This window comes from Takifugu rubripes, chromosome 20, assembly GCF_901000725.2.
Source record: "Takifugu rubripes chromosome 20, fTakRub1.2, whole genome shotgun sequence".
NCBI classification, from domain to species: domain Eukaryota; kingdom Metazoa; phylum Chordata; class Actinopteri; order Tetraodontiformes; family Tetraodontidae; genus Takifugu; species Takifugu rubripes.
In genome coordinates, this window is record NC_042304.1 from 17,488,779 (window position 1) to 17,508,778 (window position 20,000).

A 20,000-nucleotide genomic window follows, 5' to 3' on the forward strand; every position below is an offset into this window, starting at 1 on the left:
CCATCCTTCACCGGCTTTAGGTCCAGTCCCAGATGAACGTCGCAGCAGCTCTAACTGCTACTGCACCTCTGGCCCCACATTTCTACGCGTCTCCCCTCGTCTCTTCAGCCTCCATCCCTTCATACTGGTTCAAACGGTGTAATCATTCACAACCTGGGCCTTGCCATATCTGCCCCCCCCCCCAGCTCTCTCTCCATCCACCTTTCTGCTAACTTATCCCACAGATTTAGTTTGAACTTGGCGTGCTTCCATCCTTCTGGGATCTTTTTGGGTCATTACAGAACGGGGACAAGTTTCATACACTTAGTGTAACTGAGTTACTGGGATCCTTTATGAAGCCACTGGTCCCTCAATCAAGTCTTTGGGGGTAAAAATATCCATGCTGCTTTTATCCAGCTAACTTAATAAGCTTATTAGACTGACTGTTTAGTCCACAGGCAAATGAACCACAGCTGTGAGTGTTCTTATTCACTCACACATCTTCCCTCTGAGAAAAGAGTGCATTTTCTTCTGATAGGTTCCAGGGTTACAGATCAACGGAACTGGTCCTGGATCAGCTAACTGTCACTTCTCATTTATTAATGAACAGTGTCGAGTGTCGAGGCTGAGCCTGGTTGGAGTCACCTTTCACTGGTTCCATCCTCCTCCAGACCCCTCCGGACTTGAATGTGAGTACGATGATGTCATCCAGCCGCAGGGGCGTGTTTGGGGGTGTGGCCAGAGGAGGTGCCTTCTTGGTGTTGGTTTTAGAAACAGCAGGGGCCGGATAACAATGATGACTGAACCCTTGACCTTTCAGCTGTGACCTTCCAACACGGAGTGAGCAGATGGGTGAAACCTCTGTGCCGCAGAAGGGTGGCATCTAGCTTGCTGTTACCGTTAGCATGGGTTAATGACCTGAGGTCACGACCTTGTGGATTATGCAGATTCATAAAACAACAGTTAGAGCACCCATCACCATCTAAACCTTAACAAGCGGAGACGCCCATTTCAGGACACCTTCCAAACTCCTCCTTCGCTGATGGGGTTGGTGCAAATTGTCACCTGGGAACTCTCTTGTCCTTCATCCCGTCTAACCTACAGTTTGGGAACAAACCCGGCCTTGTGCAGCTCCAACAATGTCAGTGACACTCTACACTGCCCCATGGCCACTAATTGTTAGCTCACAATGCTTCCTGGTATTGTGCTCAACAATGCCCGTTCTGAATAGAGACTCTAACCTACTTGTATTGTCGCTAATTGGTTTCCTGAGAGGAGGCAAAAATAAGGAGAGAAAGGGAAAGAGAAGATGTTGGTAATGGACTGAAGTTTCATTGGAGTCGCCAGTAAATAGAGTTCACAAAGGGCCCTTCTGGGGTCGAGGGCCGCGGGTCGGAGGTGAAGAAGAAGAGGCGCACCTGCGCAGGCTGACAATGAGCTCATTCATTCCATGATCTGCTGGAGCCACAAAGACACACACACACACAGACACACGCACACACACCCACGCACACACACGCACACACACACACAGACGCACACACACAGACACACACACCCACGCACACACACACACACGCACACACACCCACGCACACACAGACACACGCACACACACCCACACACACAGACACACACGCACACACACAGACACACACACCCACGCACACACACGCACACACACCCACACACACACACAGACACACACGCACACACAGACACACACACACACACACACAGACACACACACACACGCACACACACGCACACACAGACACACACACGCACACAGACACACACACACACACACACACACGCACACACACAGACACCCACACACACACGCACACAGACACCGACACACGCACACACACAGACACACACGCACACACACCCACACACACAGACACACACACACACGCACAGACACCCACGCACAGACACCCACAGACACACACACCCACGCACACAGACACACACACGCACACACACACAGACACACACACGCACACAGACACACACACACACACACGCACAGACACCCACGCACAGACACCCACACACACACACAGACACCCACACACACACACACACACACACACAGACACCCACACACACGCACACAGACCCCCCCACACACACACACACACACAGACACCCACACACACACACACACACACACAGACAGACACAGACACCCACACACACACGCACACACTCACACACTCACACACACACACACACACTCCAGCATTATACATTGTTTGCGTTGTAAATGTAACAGTGTAAATGAGACTGCTGCTAACGAGGAATCCGAGCTTGGAGACGCTCCTACAATGTAAAGCCTGCACAGATGCACTCTGGGTAACTGCAGGGTAGTTGTGTGTGTCAGTGTGCCAGTGTGCAAACCAAATCCTCTGTTGTGTTGTCCTGGTCTGATGATTCTCAGGGAGCAGAAACACAACTAACTGATTCGCCAGTAGAACCTCCGAGCAAGTGGATCAGGACGTACCGGGACGGCCTCAGGTGGAGACCTGCACAAGATAAATACCGCTTGTAACTGAGGCAGGAGGGAGGAGAAAAAGATGGAGACAAAGATCCATGGGGGAGGGGAGAGCAGGGAGAATTTGGGGGGGGGGCATGCAGAGGGAAGACAGGGCTTTACCCATGTTGGCCCAAGAGAACTTTACCCTGTCTAAACATAGAGGAGGAGGAAGGAGCACACTGGCAGGGAGGGGAGGACAGACTTGACGAGTCATGTTCCACTCACAACTTCCCAGTAATGCCGAGGAACTCATCAGGCTGTGGCCCGTTCCCTGTGGAAGGGTGCTGAGAATCCGGGTGTTGAAGGGGTGAATGCAGCCTCGGTGGGGAAAGGTGATGGGTGACACCACAGGTCGGGGTTCTGACGCTGTGGGGGGGGGGGTCAAACCAGTCTCTGACCTTATGGCCTTTCAGTCAGGCTTCCTGGTTTTTATTAATCATATTATAGTAATCTGACCAGTATTACGGGTGGAGTTTTGTTTGTGTGCGTGTGCGTGTGCGTGCATGTATGTATGTGCGTGTGTGTGCATGTATGTGTGTGCGTGTGTTTGCGTGTATGTCTGTGCGTGTGTGTGTGTGTGTGTGTGTGTGTGCATGGGGGGTGCAGGTCTTCTCAACAACTGTTTTGAAGTAAACGCGACAGCAGCAACTGTAAGATGAGAACCCAGATGTCCTTTCCAACAGTCATGTCCTCGAAAGCATGAGACTGGAGCATGTTAAAGGTCTGGGGGGAGGGAGGGAGGGAGGGGAGGAGAGGGAGGGAGGGGAGGGGAGGGGGGGGGAGGAGGGGAGAGGAGAGGAGGAGAGGGAGGGAGGGGAGGAGAGGGAGGGAGGGAGGGGAGGAGAGGAGAGGAGAGGAGGGGAGGGGAGGAGAGGGAGGGGGGGGGAGGGGAGGGGAGGAGAGGAGAGGAGGGGAGGAGAGGGAGGGAGGGGAGGAGGGGAGGAGAGGAGGGGGGAGGAGAGGAGAGGGGAGGAGAGGAGGGGAGAGGAGAGGAGAGGAGGAGAGGGAGGGAGGGGAGGAGAGGGAGGGGGGGAGGAGAGGAGGGGAGGAGAGGGGGGGGGGAGGAGAGGAGGAGAGGGGAGGAGAGGAGGGGAGGGGAGGGGAGGGAGGGGAGGAGAGGAGAGGGAGGGGAGGAGGGGAGGAGGGGAGGGGAGGAGAGGGGAGGAGAGGAGAGGAGAGGGAGGGGGGAGGGGAGGAGGGGAGGAGAGGGGAGGGAGGGGAGGGGAGGAGAGGGGAGCAGAGGAGGGGAGGGAGGGGAGGGGAGGAGAGGAGGGGAGGAGAGGAGAGGGGAGGAGAGGGGGAGGGGAGGAGAGGGGAGGAGAGGAGAGGAGAGGAGAGGGAGGGGGGAGGGGAGGAGGAGAGGAGGGGAGGAGAGGGGAGGGAGGGGAGGAGAGGAGAGGAGAGGAGAGGGAGGGGGGAGGAGAGGAGAGGAGAGGAGGGGAGGGGAGGGGAGGAGAGGGGAGGGAGGGGAGGGGAGGAGAGGGGAGCAGAGGAGGGGAGGGGAGGGAGGGGAGGGGAGGAGAGGGAGGGAGGGGAGGAGGGGAGGAGAGGAGGGGAGGAGAGGAGAGGGGAGGAGAGGGGGTGGGGAGGAGAGGAGGGGAGGGGAGGGGAGGAGAGGAGAGGAGAGGAGGGGAGGGGAGGGGAGGAGAGGAGAGGAGAGGGAGGGGGAGGAGAGGAGAGGGGAGGAGAGGAGGGGGGGAGGAGTGGAGGGGAGGGGAGGGGAGGGGAGGAGAGGGGAGGGAGGGGAGGAGAGGGAGGGGAGGAGGGGAGGAGAGGAAACCATGACCAGTGGGGTGCCAGAGGCCTGTCAGGTGATCATGGTTCTGCAGCCTCGGCCTATAGCAGCACAGCTAAGATGTGACCTCATGATTAGACGACCCCCTACGTCTGATAATTAATACTTATTAATAATGACTTTAAGAAGAGCTGTGATGAGCTCTAAAGCCTGACTGAAACATCTCAAACAGGCTGTTCCTCTGCAGGTGCTCCAGTAACTGAGTCACCACCACCTTCTCTAGAACTTTAGAGATCAAAGGAAGGTTGGATATTGGCCTATAATTTGCTAAGACATCAGGATCCAGTGATGGTTTTTTAAGCAACGGCTTAATCACTGCCACCTTGTAGGACCGGGGTACATAACCTGTCACTAAAGAACCATTGATCTGGTCCAGGATAGAACTGCCTATCAATGGTAAAACATCCTTCAACAGGTGTGTTGGGATGGGATCTAAAGGACACGTGGTGGACTGGGATTTCTGAATTAGCGATGACGCCTCAGAAAAATATATAGGGCTGAAGGAGCTTAAGGGCTCGTTGGAGACCCTGCATGTTCCCACAGTCGGCACATCTGGTGATGGTCCAGTTGATGGGATGGCCTGGTTAGCTTTCTCTCTGATAGCTAGAACTTTATCAGTGAAGAAGCTCATGAAGTCTTCACCACTCAGGGAAGAAGGGATACGTGGATCTAAAACACTGTGACTCTTGGTTAATTTGGCCACAGTGCTGAAGAGAAACCTGGAGTTGTTCTTATTTTCCTCAATCAAAGAAGAAAAATAAGCTGTTCTAGCCTTGCGAAGGGCCTTTTTGTAAACTAACTACAGTCTTTCCAGGCTACATGGTAGCTATCAAAAGCACGAATCCCCTGATCTTATACACAGTCTGCAACCAAGTTCCGGGTCTCCTCAAGGTGTCCTCCTACTTGTTTTGCACAGAAAACGGTCAAAGCAAGACTCGTGTTCTCACGTCCCATTTTTATTATGCTTTAATGTATCCCATCAAACAGAGGTGCCGGTAACACCTACAGCTGGTGTGTTAGCCTCTGTGTTAGCCTCTGTGTTAGCCTCTGTGGTACCCTCTGTGTTAGCCTCTGTGGTACCCTCTGTGGTACCCTCTGTGGTACCCTCTGTGTTAGCCTCTGTGTTAGCCTCTGTGTTACCCTCTGTGTTAGCCTCTGTGTTAGCCTCTGTGTTACCCTCTGTGTTACCCTCTGTGGTATCCTCTGTGGTACCCTCTGTGTTAGCCTCTGTGTTAGCCTCTGTGTTACCCTCTGTGGTACCCTCTGTGTTACCCTCTGTGTTACCCTCTGTGGTACCCTCTGTGGTACCCTCTGTGGTACCCTCTGTGTTACCCTCTGTGTTAGCCTCTGTGGTACCCTCTGTGGTACCCTCTGTGTTAGCCTCTGTGTTAGCCTCTGTGGTACCCTCTGTGTTACCCTCTGTGTTAGCCTCTGTGGTACCCTCTGTGGTACCCTCTGTGTTACCCTCTGTGTTAGCCTCTGTGTTACCCTCTGTGTTACCCTCTGTGTTACCCTCTGTGTTAGCCTCTGTGTTACCCTCTGTGTTACCCTCTGTGTTACCCTCTGTGTTAGCCTCTGTGTTACCTTCTGTGTTACCCTCTGTGTTACCCTCTGTGTTAGCCTCTGTGTTACCCTCTGTGTTACCCTCTGTGTTAGCCTCTGTGTTACCTTCTGTGTTACCCTCTGTGTTACCCTCTGTGTTAGCCTCTGTGTTACCCTCTGTGTTACCCTCTGTGTTACCCTCTGTGCTACCCTCTGTGTTACCCTCTGTGTTAGCCTCTGTGTTACCTTCTCTGTTACCCTCTGTGTTAGCCTCTGTGTTACCCTCTGTGTTACCCTCTGTGTTAGCCTCTGTGTTAGCCTCTGTGTTAAACAACCCTGTAAAACAATGTATGACCTCTCCTGGCTGAGAAGATGGAAAAGCTACATTTTCAATGGATCCATTTATATTCACCTTAATCCTATTTATTTTCATTCTGTTCATCTTTATTTTATACAGGACCTGTTACAAGGAGCCGTTTGGTAAGAGCCAAGCAGCTTCCAGTTGACCCTTCAGCAGACCTGCAGGGATTAATGTGGCCTGAGTGATGAGCACCTACCCAGATATCTGTTACAGTCCAGAAGCCCAGGACCTGACCCAGGACAAGCAACACTGGCAGGAAAAGGTTCCCATAACAGGAAGAAACCTTGAGCAGGACCAGGCTCATGTGGGGAAGCTACCTTCTGATGCAGAGATGCATAAAGGAGGGAAGGGCAGATAGGGCAGGGTTAGGAAAGGAACCTATATCACGCAATCAGGGAAAACTGGGCCCAAGTTCAAGCCTCCCAGATGACCTATAATCCCTGATGTAGACACAAAAACACCTGAAGCGGACAGGCATGCGGCACACTCCATGTTTGACATGTGAGCAGAGATGACCTGAGATGCTGCTGCTGGATGCAGGCGCAGTTTGCTGACCTTCCTCCTCTCCCTGTCCAGGGCTGGGATCTGCCCCCAGTGCAGGTGACTCTCACGTTTGATGTTCTGGCCTCAGGACCTCCTGGCGGTTAGTGCCCACCTGCTGCTGAGGTCGATGGTGGGAGCAGCAGAGGCAGATACGGGGTGAAGAGGGTGTGGAGTAATGGTGTGCCGGGCTTCTGTGTGTTTATTTTGTGTGCATTGCTGCATTTTATTAACCTGTTGATGGCGATGGTGCAGGTCCAGCAGCTCGGAGGAGAGAAGGTGTGGGACCGACGTGATGTATGAGATGTTTTCCAGGGACTGTGAGATTCATGTTTTTGGTACAAACATGAAAAGCAGATAACCTCAGTGGTGTCACTGAGCATCTGGCTGATCAGAACACATTGCGATCCCCTCTAACCCTTTGACTACATCGCTCAGGGGCGGGGCTTCTTAAGATCTTAAGCAAATTGCTGGTATCTGAGCAACTTTTCAGCACATTCAGTCTTGGTTGTCAGCCAGGTTGATGTTGTCAATGACAAGATTTTAGATGTCTTCATAAAGAGCAGCAGTGACGTATGCGTGAAGTCATCACTGTGTAGATTCTAATGCTAACGTGGACGTTTAGCAATACGCTAATCCAACTGTGAATTTCCAATCAATGCACAATGGTTCTGGTGTAGTTGTTGCCCACGACTACTTCTTTAAATTGCCCAACAGGCCCACCAAGATCTCTGTTGGCATTGCACCTTCCGAATCTCTCTATTGTCCCGTAGTTTTGCAGCAGGAGCCCACAAACGACAGGGAACACAATGACAATATCAACAGTATCAACAAGACAGCCAAAACATAAAAGATAAAAGATATTGTAATATGTGAATGTGCAAATAAGTAGTAGTACTACAAGAAAAGACAAGCGACCTAAGGGATGACTGCCATTAAATATATAAATGACACTGGGGACCAATGAGACCTGAAGTCTTTTAGTCCTTCTCATAGGAGACCTAAAATGAAGGCCTGAGGCCAAAGGCTCAAATTCATTCAGAAGTAAATGATTAAGTTACCCAGAATAGCAGAAACCTTCCTCAAGACCTGTCTTTAGAGGTAGCATGAACATGGGCTCCAAAACGTTGGTTATTATCAAGGCTCACACCAAGATATTTGTAGCATCAGGCACTTTGATAACAAGTGGTGGTGGAAGAGACGTAGACTTCCTAAAATCTAAAGAAGACTAACTAACTGTACCATCAGCAAACCTTACGATGTGACCGTTATTGAATAAAGAGGCGGTTGCATCAAGTGGCAACCATGAGGTCTATCCTGGACCAGATCAATGGTTCTTTAGTGTCAGGTTATGGACCCCGGTCCTACAAGGTGGCAGTGATTAAGCCGTTGCTTAAAAAACCATCACTGGATCCTGATGTCTTGGCAAATTATAGGCCAATATCCAACCTTCCTTTTATCTCTAAAGTTCTAGAGAAGGTGGTGGTGACTCAGTTACTGGAGCACCTGCAGAGGAACAGCCTGTTTGAGATGTTTCAGTCAGGCTTTAGAGCTCACCACAGCACAGAAACAGCACTTCTTAAAGTCACTAATGATCTTCTCATAGCTTAGATCACATGATCACTCTAGATGGTATCTCATTAACATCTAGTCTCTCTGTGAGGAATCTAGGAGTAACTTTTGATCAAAATCTCTCCTTCAGCTCACACATTAAATTAGTCTCTAGAAGTGCCTTTTTTCACTTGAGGAACATCTCAAAGATCAGGAAGCTACTGATGCAGCCTGACGCTGAAAAGTTAGTCCATGCATTTGTTACTTCCAGGCTGGACTACTGTAACTCCTTATTATCAGGGTGTCCAAACAACTCTTTAAGAAGCCTCCAGTTGATCCAAAATGCTGCAGCCAGAGTTCTGACAGGTATTGACAAAAGAGATCACATTACTCCTGTACTGGCGTCGCTTCATTGGCTGCCCGTTAAATTTAGAATAACTTTTAAAACCCTTCTTCTGACCTACAAGGTCCTCAGAGGCCTAGCTCCATCCTACCTGGAGGAGCTAGTGATACCCTATCAGCCCAATAGACCGCTCCGCTCTCAGAATGCTGGTCTACTTGTGGTTCCCAGAGTTTCTAGGAGTAGAATGGGGGGCCGGGCATTTAGCTACCAGGCCCCCCTGCTTTGGAACCAGCCTCCCTGTCCAGGTACGGGAGGCTGACTCCATCGCTACTTTTAAGATCAGACTCAAAACCTACCTCTTTGAAAAAGCTTACTGTTACTAATTCAGTAGTTCCAGCTACTATCATAGACAGACAAATTATCATACTTAGGGGGTCGTCTAATCGTTAGGTCACATCTTAGTTATGCTGTTATAGGCCAAGGCTGCCGGGGTCCGGAAACATGATCACCTGACAGGCCTCTGTCACTCCACTGGGTCATGGTTTCCTCTCCTTTCCTCTCCTCATCAAGCAGACTAGTTATGCTGATTCTTGTGTAGTTTTTCTGCTTCTCCCCCCCCCCCCCCCCCCCCCCCCCACTATCTATTTGCAGGTATCACTGCCATCGGAGCTGCATAATGACCGCGGCCCCGTTGAAGTGATTGTGCATATTTTTTGTTTGTGTTTCTGTGCTCTGTGCCTCTCCTCTCCCTCTCCTCTCCTCTCCTCTCCTTCTCCTTTTCCTCTCCCTCTCCTCTTCTTTCCTCTCCTCTTTCCCCTCCTCCTCCTCCTCCTCTCCTCTCCCCCCCCTCCCTCTACCTCTCCTCTCCTCTACCCTCTCCTCTCCTACCTATCCTATCCTCTACCTGTCCTCCCACCTCTCCTCTCTCTTTACCCAGCCGGCCATCAGCAGGAGGGTCCCCCTACATGAGCCTGGTCCTGCTCAAGGTTCTTCCTGTTAAAGGGAGTTTTTCCTTGCCACTGTTGCTTGTCTGGGGTCAGGCCCTGGGATTCTGGAAAGCGCCTTGAAACAATTTTGATTGTATAAGACGCTATATAAATAAAGATTGATTGATTGATTGATGAGGAGACGATAGCACACTGGAAGAAACACTGTTAACTGTCACACAATGTGACCTGCAGGGTGAAAAGGGAGTTATCCAACTAATCAGGTAAAGACCTAGTCTAAGGTCATGGTGGAGTATATCAACCAGCAGAAAGGTTTGGATGGGACTGAATCCTGAGGAGGGTCTATAAAGAGGAGCCTGTCGTCTGCCCCTCAAGACGCCTCGACAAAAAGTGCAATAAATGTGAAAGAGGTGTAGGAGCCACCACCAAACGAAGAGCCAAACAAAGTCCATTCTCACAGCGTCAAACTCTCATGGAACAACGCCGTTGGCTAATGTGTTTCTCAGTTGTGTGATGTGTGACAAAACGGGTCAATCTGGGAACATTTCAGTGCTACTGAGCCAGCACCTGTACTTCAGGGTCAGGGTTCCTGTCACTTCTCACCCTCATACCAGGACACAAACACTTTGATTGAGTAGCGTGACGGATTGAGCTGGAATCACAGCACCATTCAGGCGCCCATTTTTATTTAGAACCAACGAGGAGCTCGATAGCCAAAGATGTAAAGAAGGGTTGCATCAAAACCACTTCTGAGGCAGGCTTTCCAGCCCAGTTTCCTTCAAGATGCTGAGTCAGATTCTTCACTTTATCAGCCTCCTGGAACGGTGGCCTGTTTCTGCTTTGTTGATATTCCAGAGGAGAACAGTGGCCAGAGGTGTAGGAGGAGTGAGAGGAGGGTGAGGGGCATCACAAGTGTGAACTCTTGCTCCTTTGTGACCCGTTAAAATCTCTCAGGGTCAGCGAGGATGAGGGAGGGGAGCCGCTCCTTTCAGCGCTCGGCCAGGACCAGCGCATGCTTGACCCGCTCTCTGGACCCCCGCTGAGCCAGTCGATACGCTGCTCGTCTTCCTCGTATCAGAGCTTTGCACACAGTCGCTGGAACAGAACACTCCAGGCAGACTGTTGCACGCCACGTGTGATCCGACAGGATCCGAATCCTCGGCCCAGGCGGTTTAATGATGTTCATCGGTCGTACGGTCACTGATCAGAAGGCAAAAGATGCTTTTTGCTCTGAGGCCATACGGCATCACGTGATGACAAACACAAGCAATAAAGTCGATGGGTTCTTCCCCTCACAGACAGAAACGGCCTGTAAGCAAACATCTGGCCATAAAAGCTTTTTCATTTGAAACCGGGGACATAATTAGAAACTTGTGGCTTTTAAAAAGACGATAGATATCTATACATTTATGCATGTGTGTGTTGTCCTTCTGCATGCACCACTGGACGTTTGTTCCTCCTCTCTCACTCACATTCTCTTATTCGTTATGTCAAGTGGCTCCCAAATATTTTGTGTCAGGAATAAAGTTCACATGAGGAATTTCACACGTTGCTGTGTAAAAATACATTAGACTATATGGTCGGGAAATGTGAATCTGACCAGGAAAAGATGTCAGGAAGGAAAACAAGCAGGTGGCCATACGTACAACCGTCAGGGTCTGTGTTTGTCCAAGGGCCTGGACATTCTCAAGTAATACACGTCTTCTCTGGTAGTTCAAATGTGGCTGATTTCTGCTTGTTGATCAAGAGTTGGAAAGGTTAAAAGGTTAAAATCAGAAAATGACACATTGTCATTGTCATGGATCCAAGGTAGTTTTCTCTGTCAACTGGACTGGGTTTCTTCTCTTGAAGATGTTTCTGCTTCTAACCAGAAGGCTTCTTCAGTTCTGAACGCTGGGGACAAAGCTTGAAAATACAGCCCCTGTGGACCATTAGCATGCTAATGATCTGGGTGGTCACCTGAGGGTCGTTGGCAGGGTCGTTGGCGGGGTCATTGGCAGGGTCATTGGCGGGGTCATTGGCAGGGTCATTGGCGGGGTCATTGGCAGGGTCTTTGGCGGGGTCGTTTGCGGGGTCATTGGCAGGGTCGTTGGCAAGGTCGTTGGCGGGGTCATTGGCAGGGTCGTTGGCAGGGTCGTTGGCGGGGTCATTGGCGGGGTCATTGGCGGGGTCATTGGCAGGGTCGTTGGCGGGGTCATTGGCAGGGTCATTGGCAGGGTCGTTGGCGGGGTCATTGGCAGGGTCATTGACAGGGTCGTTGGCGGGGTCATTGGCAGGGTCATTGGCGGGGTCATTGGCAGGGTCGTTGGCGGGGTCATTGGCAGGGTCATTGGCAGGGTCGTTGGCGGGGTCATTGGCAGGGTCATTGGCGGGGTCATTGGCGGGGTCGTTGGCGGGGTCATTGGCGGGGTCGTTGGTGGGGTCATTGGCAGGGTCGTTGGCGGGGTCATTGGCAGGGTCATTGGCAGGGTCGTTGGCGGGGTCATTGGCAGGGTCATTGGCAGGGTCGTTGCCCTGAAAACCAGGTGGCCTTTGTAGACAATTGGAGCACTTTTTGGGGAAAACCTGGTCTGATTAGGAGAGACGGTGTCCATCCCACTCGAGATGGTGCCTCTCTCATTTCTAGTAATTTGGCTAATTTTATTAGACCCAAAGTGACCTGACAATCCAGGGTCCAGACCAGGATGCAGAGTTGTAGTCTTACACACCTCTCTGCTGCTTCCTTAGAACCCTCATCCACCAACAATAACATATTTAACACTATAGAGGTAGTCTCTGTTCCACGGTTAAAAGTTCACCAAGCACAGAGCAGGGGAGCGGTCAATCACCAAAATCTTATTAAAATTAATACTGAAGCACAAGTTGGAGAAACTAATATCACAATTAAGTGTGGACTGTTAAATATTAGATCTCTTTTGTGTAAATCCCTGTTAGTGCACGACCTGATAGTGGATCATCACATTGATTTATTTTGTCTTACTGAGACCTGGCTTCAGGAGGAGGAGTATGTGAGCTTAAATGAATCTACTCCTCCTACCCATCTTAATTATCATATTCCACGTGTTACTGGTCGAGGAGGGGGAGTGGCAGCAATCTATCACTCCAAGTTATTAATTAATCCCAGACCACAACATGGCTTCAGTTCATTTGAAAGCCTGACTCTTGGCATCACTCATCTGAACTGGAGGACAGAAAAGCCACTTCTGTTTGTAGTTGCATATCGGCCCCCTGCTGGGCCACATTCAGAGTTCCTGTCTGAGTTCTCTGATTTCTTATCTGACTTGGTCCTTAGAACGGAAAAAGTCATTATCATTGGAGACTTTAACATCCATATGGACGTTATAAATGACAGCTTTAGAAATGGCTTCATTTCATTACTTGAGTCAGTTGGTTTCCTCCAGCAGATAAACCAACCAACTCACAGCTTTAACCACACCCTAGATCTAGTTCTGACTTATGGTGTTGAGGTAGAACATGTGTCAGGGTTCCCTCAGAACCCAGTCCTGTCAGACCATTCTTTGATCACTTTCACATTTATGATTAAGGATTCTTCTATCCTCAGAGCTCAGTCTCACTATAGCAGATGTCTCTCAGATAATGTCTGTGAAGGTTCTCAGTCATCCAGGTCACGGTAATTCTGGTAGTTGAATCTGAGCAACTGGACTGTTTGAGTTTCTTGAAGATATTCCACTTCTCATCCAAGAGGTTTTGACTGTTACGGGAGAGAACTTCCAGGAAACTAGCAGAATAGAGGAACCACTTACCTAAGATGCAGAAAACACAGCCGAGCCCCAACAGCAACAGAGTTCACCATGAAGAGTAACAAGGCGGAAAGAATCCTCCAGAACCAGCTTCTCAATGAAAGGGTAAGACAAGTTAATTTCACCATCAAAACCATCAATGTGAATATTAACCAGATACAAGAAAAGCCGCCAATCACAGTCGGCATTGGGACTCATGCAGCTTCACTGGTCCCAGGAAAAATGAGGATCACCTCATGTCTATTGGAACAAACCTTGCAGAAAAACAGATAATAATAATGGTTTTATTGGATTTTCATGGTGAAAATCTTGTTTGATTGTGTGCATGAGGAGGTGCTGCCCTCTTCGCCCTGATCTGCCCCACATATCGGGGCTACATTATTCATACCGGGAGGGTGGGACTTGCTGCCTCTTTTTTCCGCCTGTATAAAACGAGAGGTTGGCGTAAAGGAAGGCACAGATGGAGCGGGCTACCCGGCCCGCAGCGCCACGCAGAGTCCACCTGAGACTGCGCGACAACCCACACAGCGTTGCTCTGTGACCGACAACCCGGCAGAATGACCGGGCACTACGTGCTCTGCCTCACCGCCGCGCTGGCGACCTTCGCCCGGCTCGCCGGCGCCGCGGGGCCGGTGGTGCGTTGCGAGGCGTGCGACACTGGCGCGCTGCTCATGTGCAAGCCGCTGCCGAAGGACTGCGTGGAGCGCGTCAGGGAGCCCGGCTGCGGCTGCTGCATGACGTGCGCCCTCGGCGAGCGACAAGCGTGTGGAGTGTACACGGCGCGCTGCGGCTCCGGGCTGAGCTGCCAGCACCAGCCGGGGGAGAGCCGCCCGCTGCAGGCGCTGCTGGACGGACGCGGGACGTGTTCCGGGAGGGCGTCCACAAAGCTCAGCAACCTTCTGATACCGAGGCCGGGTAAGTGGTGGGTTCTGCCGGTGTGTGAAGGCATTTGGTGGCTGCCGCGCCGCCCCTTGCTGAGCTCTCCGGGGAGGTTTTCATGGATGCTGGACAGATGTGACCTGTTCCAAATGTTAAACTGAGTGACGTCGGTCGCGGGTCGTGGGTCGTGGGTCGCCCCCCCCCCCCCCCCCGCCTCTCATGTAGCACAAACAGGCTCAAAGTAACATCGATGTATCTGCAGCGGGAGAATGAAATTATGGATGTGGGTCAAAACATTTGGGGGGGGGGGGGGGGGGTCGCTGCTGGCTGCGCTACGTGTCTTATGAATCCACGCGCACACCAGGAAACGGCACACACGCCACCTTCGTGCGAACACACAAGTGGTGCGTGTGCAGGCACCGCTGACGTCATGCCTCCAAGAGCCCCCCCGTGTTATTTGGTTTGGCCACAGTAATGCGTGGAGTGCAATTGCTCACGTTGTCATAAACACCGTAACGCACGCGTGCGTGTGTTTGTGTGCTTGCGCGTGTTTTTGCACATCCTCCATGAGCACCACCCCCGCCCGCCTCTTCTCCATCTCCCTTCACAGCTGTGGGAAGTTCCGGGTGTGTTTCCATACCTGCACAGATGTTCTGACAGCAGCTGTTCCATTGAAGGGGGGGGGGGGGGGGTTCCTGGCTTTGTCATGTCTGGTGTCTCAGGGAGGCAACGAGGGCTCGTTCAGCACCATCGGACCACAGTTCTGCTGTAATCACAACAGTTCTGCTGTAATCACCACAGTTCTGCCGTAATCACCACAGTTCTGCCGTAATCACAACAGTTCTGCTGTAATCACCACAGTTCTGCCGTAATCACAACAGTTCTGCTGTAATCACCACAGTTCTGCCGTAATCACAACAGTTCTGCTGTAATCACCACAGTTCTGCCGTAATCACAACAGTTCTGCTGTAATCACCACAGTTCTGCCGTAATCACAACAGTTCTGCTGTAATCACCACAGTTCTGCCGTAATCACAACAGTTCTGCTGTAATCAAAACAGTTCTGCCGTAATCACAACAGTTCTGCCGTAATCACAACAGTTCTGCCGTAATCACAACAGTTCTGCCGTAATCACAACAGTTCTGCTGTAATCACAACAGTTCTGCCGTAATCACCACAGTTCTGCCGTAATCACAACAGTTCTGCCGTAATCAAAACAGTTCTGCTGTAATCACAACAGTTCTGCTGTAATCACAACAGTTCTGCTGTAATCAAAACAGTTCTGCTGTAATCACAACAGTTCTGCCGTAATCACCACAGTTCTGCCGTAATCACAACAGTTCTGCCGTAATCACAACAGTTCTGCCGTAATCAAAACAGTTCTGCCGTAATCACAACAGTTCTGCCGTAATCACCACAGTTCTGCCGTAATCACAACAGTTCTGCCGTAATCACCACAGTTCTGCCGTAATCACCACAGTTCTGCCGTAATCACAACAGTTCTGCCGTAATCACAACAGTTCTGCCGTAATCACCACAGTTCTGCCGTAATCACAACAGTTCTGCCGTAATCACAACAGTTCTGCCGTAATCACCACAGTTCTGCCGTAATCACCACAGTTCTGCCGTAATCACAACAGTTCTGCCGTAATCACCACAGTTCTGCCGTAATCACCACAGTTCTGCCGTAATCACCACAGTTCTGCCGTAATCACAACAGTTCTGCCGTAATCACAACAGTTCTGCCGTAATCACCACAGTTCTGCCGTAATCACAACAGTTCTGCCGTAATCACCACAGTTCTGCTGTAATCACCACAGTTCTGCTGTAATCACCACAGTTCTGCCGTAATCACAACAGTTCTGCCGTAATCACCACAGTTCTGCCGTAATCAAAACAGTTCTGCCGTAATCACCACAGTTCTGCCGTAATCACAACAGTTCTGCCGTAATCACCACAGTTCTGCTGTAATCACCACAGTTCTGCCGTAATCACCACAGTTCTGCCGTAATCACAACAGTTCTGCCGTAATCACCACAGTTCTGCTGTAATCACCACAGTTCTGCTGTAATCACAACAGTTCTGCCGTAATCACAAAGGTTTCTACACGATGATGCTGCAGAAGAGTTTAGGAAAATCAGAACCCTAACCCGTTCTCATATGTCGAGTAATAAAAAGTAATTTAGTTACTTTTAGTTACTTTAGTTAATTTAGTTTTTAAAAACTTGGTTAGCTAAAGCGCCTTCTTCACCTGCTGTCGGACCTGCTCTCGGACTCAGAATTCCAAACGTGGGCTCAGACTCTAGAAGACTCTGGACTCTCGTTTAGTCCAGATGAGATGCTTCATGTTTTTATGCTCAACTATTTTGATGTTTTTAAACTTCTATTTGTGTTTTTGTTCATCTGACTTCCAGTCAAGCACAACATGTGTTGCTGTTTGGAACCAGATGGTGAGAACAGAAGATGATGAGAACTGAATGAGCATGACTCTCCTTCGCCCCCACAGACACCAACCAGGTGGACGGCGGCTCCACCAACGCCACTGTGAGCATGAGGAGCGTCCAGAGCGTCCAGAGCGGTGCCTCGGCGGACACCCAGCTGCCCATCCACAGCAGGCTGATCCAGAGGAATCAAAACAAGAGGACTCAGAGCTACAAGGTTGAGTCAGTGTCCAGAAGAACCATCATGGACATCCAGAACTTCTCTCTGGAGAACAAGAGGGAACCTGAGTATGTAAGTCATCAGACTGTTGTTTCCTTTTGCTCTGGCAGACAAGCCTTCACACTAGTGAATAAAACATTCTTTCCAATCACATGAAGAAACATCAAATTACTTCAACAAGGAACGACAGCAGGAAGCTGATCTGATGACCTCACAGCTTGGTGATGCTTCTCAAACCGTTGTGAAAAGTTCCTCTCAGGAAGCAGACGTTCCTTCAAAGCCAACCAGCTGCAGAGACAGTTTGATTCTGCTTTTCTTATCTGTTCCAACCACACTCCACCCTCATTAGCGCCCGCTTTCATCAGCAACATGAGGTCATTGGTTGGATTTGAACCCATGCAGATTAGTGGCTGGAACACGTGTCAGCCTGGTGCTGTGGTGCCCCCGACACGAGCTGCCGGCCTTTGGGGCTCCGTCCTCACATCACACGTCTGAGGGCGTTCGTGGAACGCTCCACATGGTGCCTTTAACTCCGCCCTCTGCCGGACAAACATAAAGAGATGTAAAGCTGAGCGTGTCAGGATTAACATCCCTACTGTTATGGTATGTTTTCTCTGTTGCCATAGGGACCATGCCGGCGGGAAATGGAGAGCATCCTGAGCGGCCTTAAAATCAGCAACGTCCTGAACCCGAGAGGCTTCCGCATCCCCAACTGTGACAGGCGGGGCTTCTACAAGAAAAGACAGGTGCGTCCCACAGGACACACACAGGACACACACAGGACACGCACAGGACACGCACAGGACACACACAGGACGCACACAGGACACACACAGGACGCACACAGGACGCACACAGGACACACACAGGACGCACACAGGACACACACAGGACACACACAGGACACGCACAGGACACGCACAGGACGCGCACAGGACACACACAGGACACTCACAGGACACGCACAGGACACGCACAGGACACACACAGGACGCACACAGGACGCACACAGGACACACACAGGACACACACAGGACACACACAGGACACACACAGGACACGCACAGGACACACACAGGACACACACAGGACACGCACAGGACACGCACAGGACACACACAGGACGTCCTGAGTCGGAGCCCGTCCTGAGTCGACCCCCGTCCTGAGTCGGCCCCCGTCCTGAGTCGACCCCCGTCCTGAGTCGGAGCCCGTCCTGAGTCGACCCCCGTCCTGAGTCGGAGCCCGTCCTGAGTCGGCCCCCGTCCTGAGTCGACCCCCGTCCTGAGTCGGAGCCCGTCCTGAGTCGGCCCCCGTCCTGAGTCGGAGCCCGTCCTGAGTCGACCCCCGTCCTGAGTCGACCCCCGTCCTGAGTCGGAGCCCGTCCTGAGTCGGCCCCCGTCCTGAGTCGACCCCCGTCCTGAGTCGGAGCCCGTCCTGAGTCGGAGCCCGTCCTGAGTCGACCCCCGTCCTGAGTCGGAGCCCGTCCTGAGTCGGAGCCCGTCCTGAGTCGGCCCCCGTCCTGAGTCGGAGCCCGTCCTGAGTCGACCCCCGTCCTGAGTCGACCCCCGTCCTGAGTCGGCCCCCGTCCTGAGTCGGAGCCCGTCCTGAGTCGACCCCCGTCCTGAGTCGACCCCCGTCCTGAGTCGGAGCCCGTCCTGAGTCGGCCCCCGTCCTGAGTCGGAGCCCGTCCTGAGTCGGAGCCCGTCCTGAGTCGACCCCCGTCCTGAGTCGGAGCCCGTCCTGAGTCGGCCCCCGTCCTGAGTCGACCCCCGTCCTGAGTCGGAGCCCGTCCTGAGTCGGAGCCCGTCCTGAGTCGACCCCCGTCCTGAGTCGGAGCCCGTCCTGAGTCGACCCCCGTCCTGAGTCGGAGCCCGTCCTGAGTCGACCCCCGTCCTGAGTCGACCCCCGTCCTGAGTCGGAGCCCGTCCTGAGTCGACCCCCGTCCTGAGTCGGAGCCCGTCCTGAGTCGGCCCCCGTCCTGAGTCGACCCCCGTCCTGAGTCGGAGCCCGTCCTGAGTCGGCCCCCGTCCTGAGTCGGAGCCCGTCCTGAGTCGACCCCCGTCCTGAGTCGACCCCCGTCCTGAGTCGGAGCCCGTCCTGAGTCGACCCCCGTCCTGAGTCGACCCCCGTCCTGAGTCGGAGCCCGTCCTGAGTCGGAGCCCGTCCTGAGTCGACCCCGTCCTGAGTCGGAGCCCGTCCTGAGTCGGAGCCCGTCCTGAGTCGGCCCCCGTCCTGAGTCGGAGCCCGTCCTGAGTCGACCCCCGTCCTGAGTCGACCCCCGTCCTGAGTCGGCCCCCGTCCTGAGTCGGAGCCCGTCCTGAGTCGACCCCCGTCCTGAGTCGACCCCCGTCCTGAGTCGGAGCCCGTCCTGAGTCGGCCCCCGTCCTGAGTCGGAGCCCGTCCTGAGTCGGAGCCCGTCCTGAGTCGACCCCCGTCCTGAGTCGGAGCCCGTCCTGAGTCGGCCCCCGTCCTGAGTCGACCCCCGTCCTGAGTCGGAGCCCGTCCTGAGTCGGAGCCCGTCCTGAGTCGACCCCCGTCCTGAGTCGGAGCCCGTCCTGAGTCGACCCCCGTCCTGAGTCGACCCCCGTCCTGAGTCGGAGCCCGTCCTGAGTCGACCCCCGTCCTGAGTCGGAGCCCGTCCTGAGTCGGCCCCCGTCCTGAGTCGACCCCCGTCCTGAGTCGGAGCCCGTCCTGAGTCGACCCCCATCCTGAGTCGACCCCCGTCCTGAGTCGGAGCCCAGCGGGAGCCAAAACACAGACAAGCACCATAAAATAATTTCCCAGAAGTCTCCAACGTGCGGTTTCGTGGTTCCGTTTATTAAAACACTTCCTGTTCTGGAGACAATGAGTACATGAGAACTGTGTGGGGTGACAGGGGGCAGTGGGGGGCAGTGGGGTATTTCAGGTCTTAATATCAAACGGCATTGAGAGGTGGTTGGTTTCATGGTGTCGTCTTTCGTGTGGACCCCCTCCATCAGATGGTACCAGTAAAGAACTGAAGGTTCCAGGAACCAGAGTCAACAGTGGCTAAAATAAGAACCTGCCTTTGTCCATTTCCTGAATGAAAGCAGTCAGGGATCAGATAACGCTCGAAC

General features: G+C 52.4%; 1 protein-coding gene and 1 long non-coding RNA gene across 2 annotated transcripts in view; both read left to right on the forward strand.

Annotated features, from left to right (window-relative positions):
* The window catches only part of LOC115247204 (uncharacterized), an 11,229-nt gene extending 4,035 nt beyond the window's left edge, over positions 1-7,194 (forward strand). Inside the window, exons 2-4 of the long non-coding RNA XR_003886266.1 lie at positions 590-668; positions 6,319-6,723; positions 6,799-7,194. This is a non-coding gene — a long non-coding RNA (uncharacterized lncRNA). The remainder of the gene's footprint in view (positions 1-589; positions 669-6,318; positions 6,724-6,798) is intronic.
* A 6,050-nt stretch (positions 7,195-13,244) lies between these two features.
* LOC115247338 (insulin-like growth factor-binding protein 3) overlaps positions 13,245-20,000 on the forward strand; it is a 13,013-nt gene continuing 6,257 nt past the window's right edge. Inside the window, exons 1-3 of the mRNA XM_029828748.1 lie at positions 13,245-14,279; positions 16,751-16,977; positions 17,532-17,651. Coding sequence (XP_029684608.1) covers positions 13,922-14,279; positions 16,751-16,977; positions 17,532-17,651 — 705 coding nt within the window. The 5' untranslated portion in view covers positions 13,245-13,921. The remainder of the gene's footprint in view (positions 14,280-16,750; positions 16,978-17,531; positions 17,652-20,000) is intronic.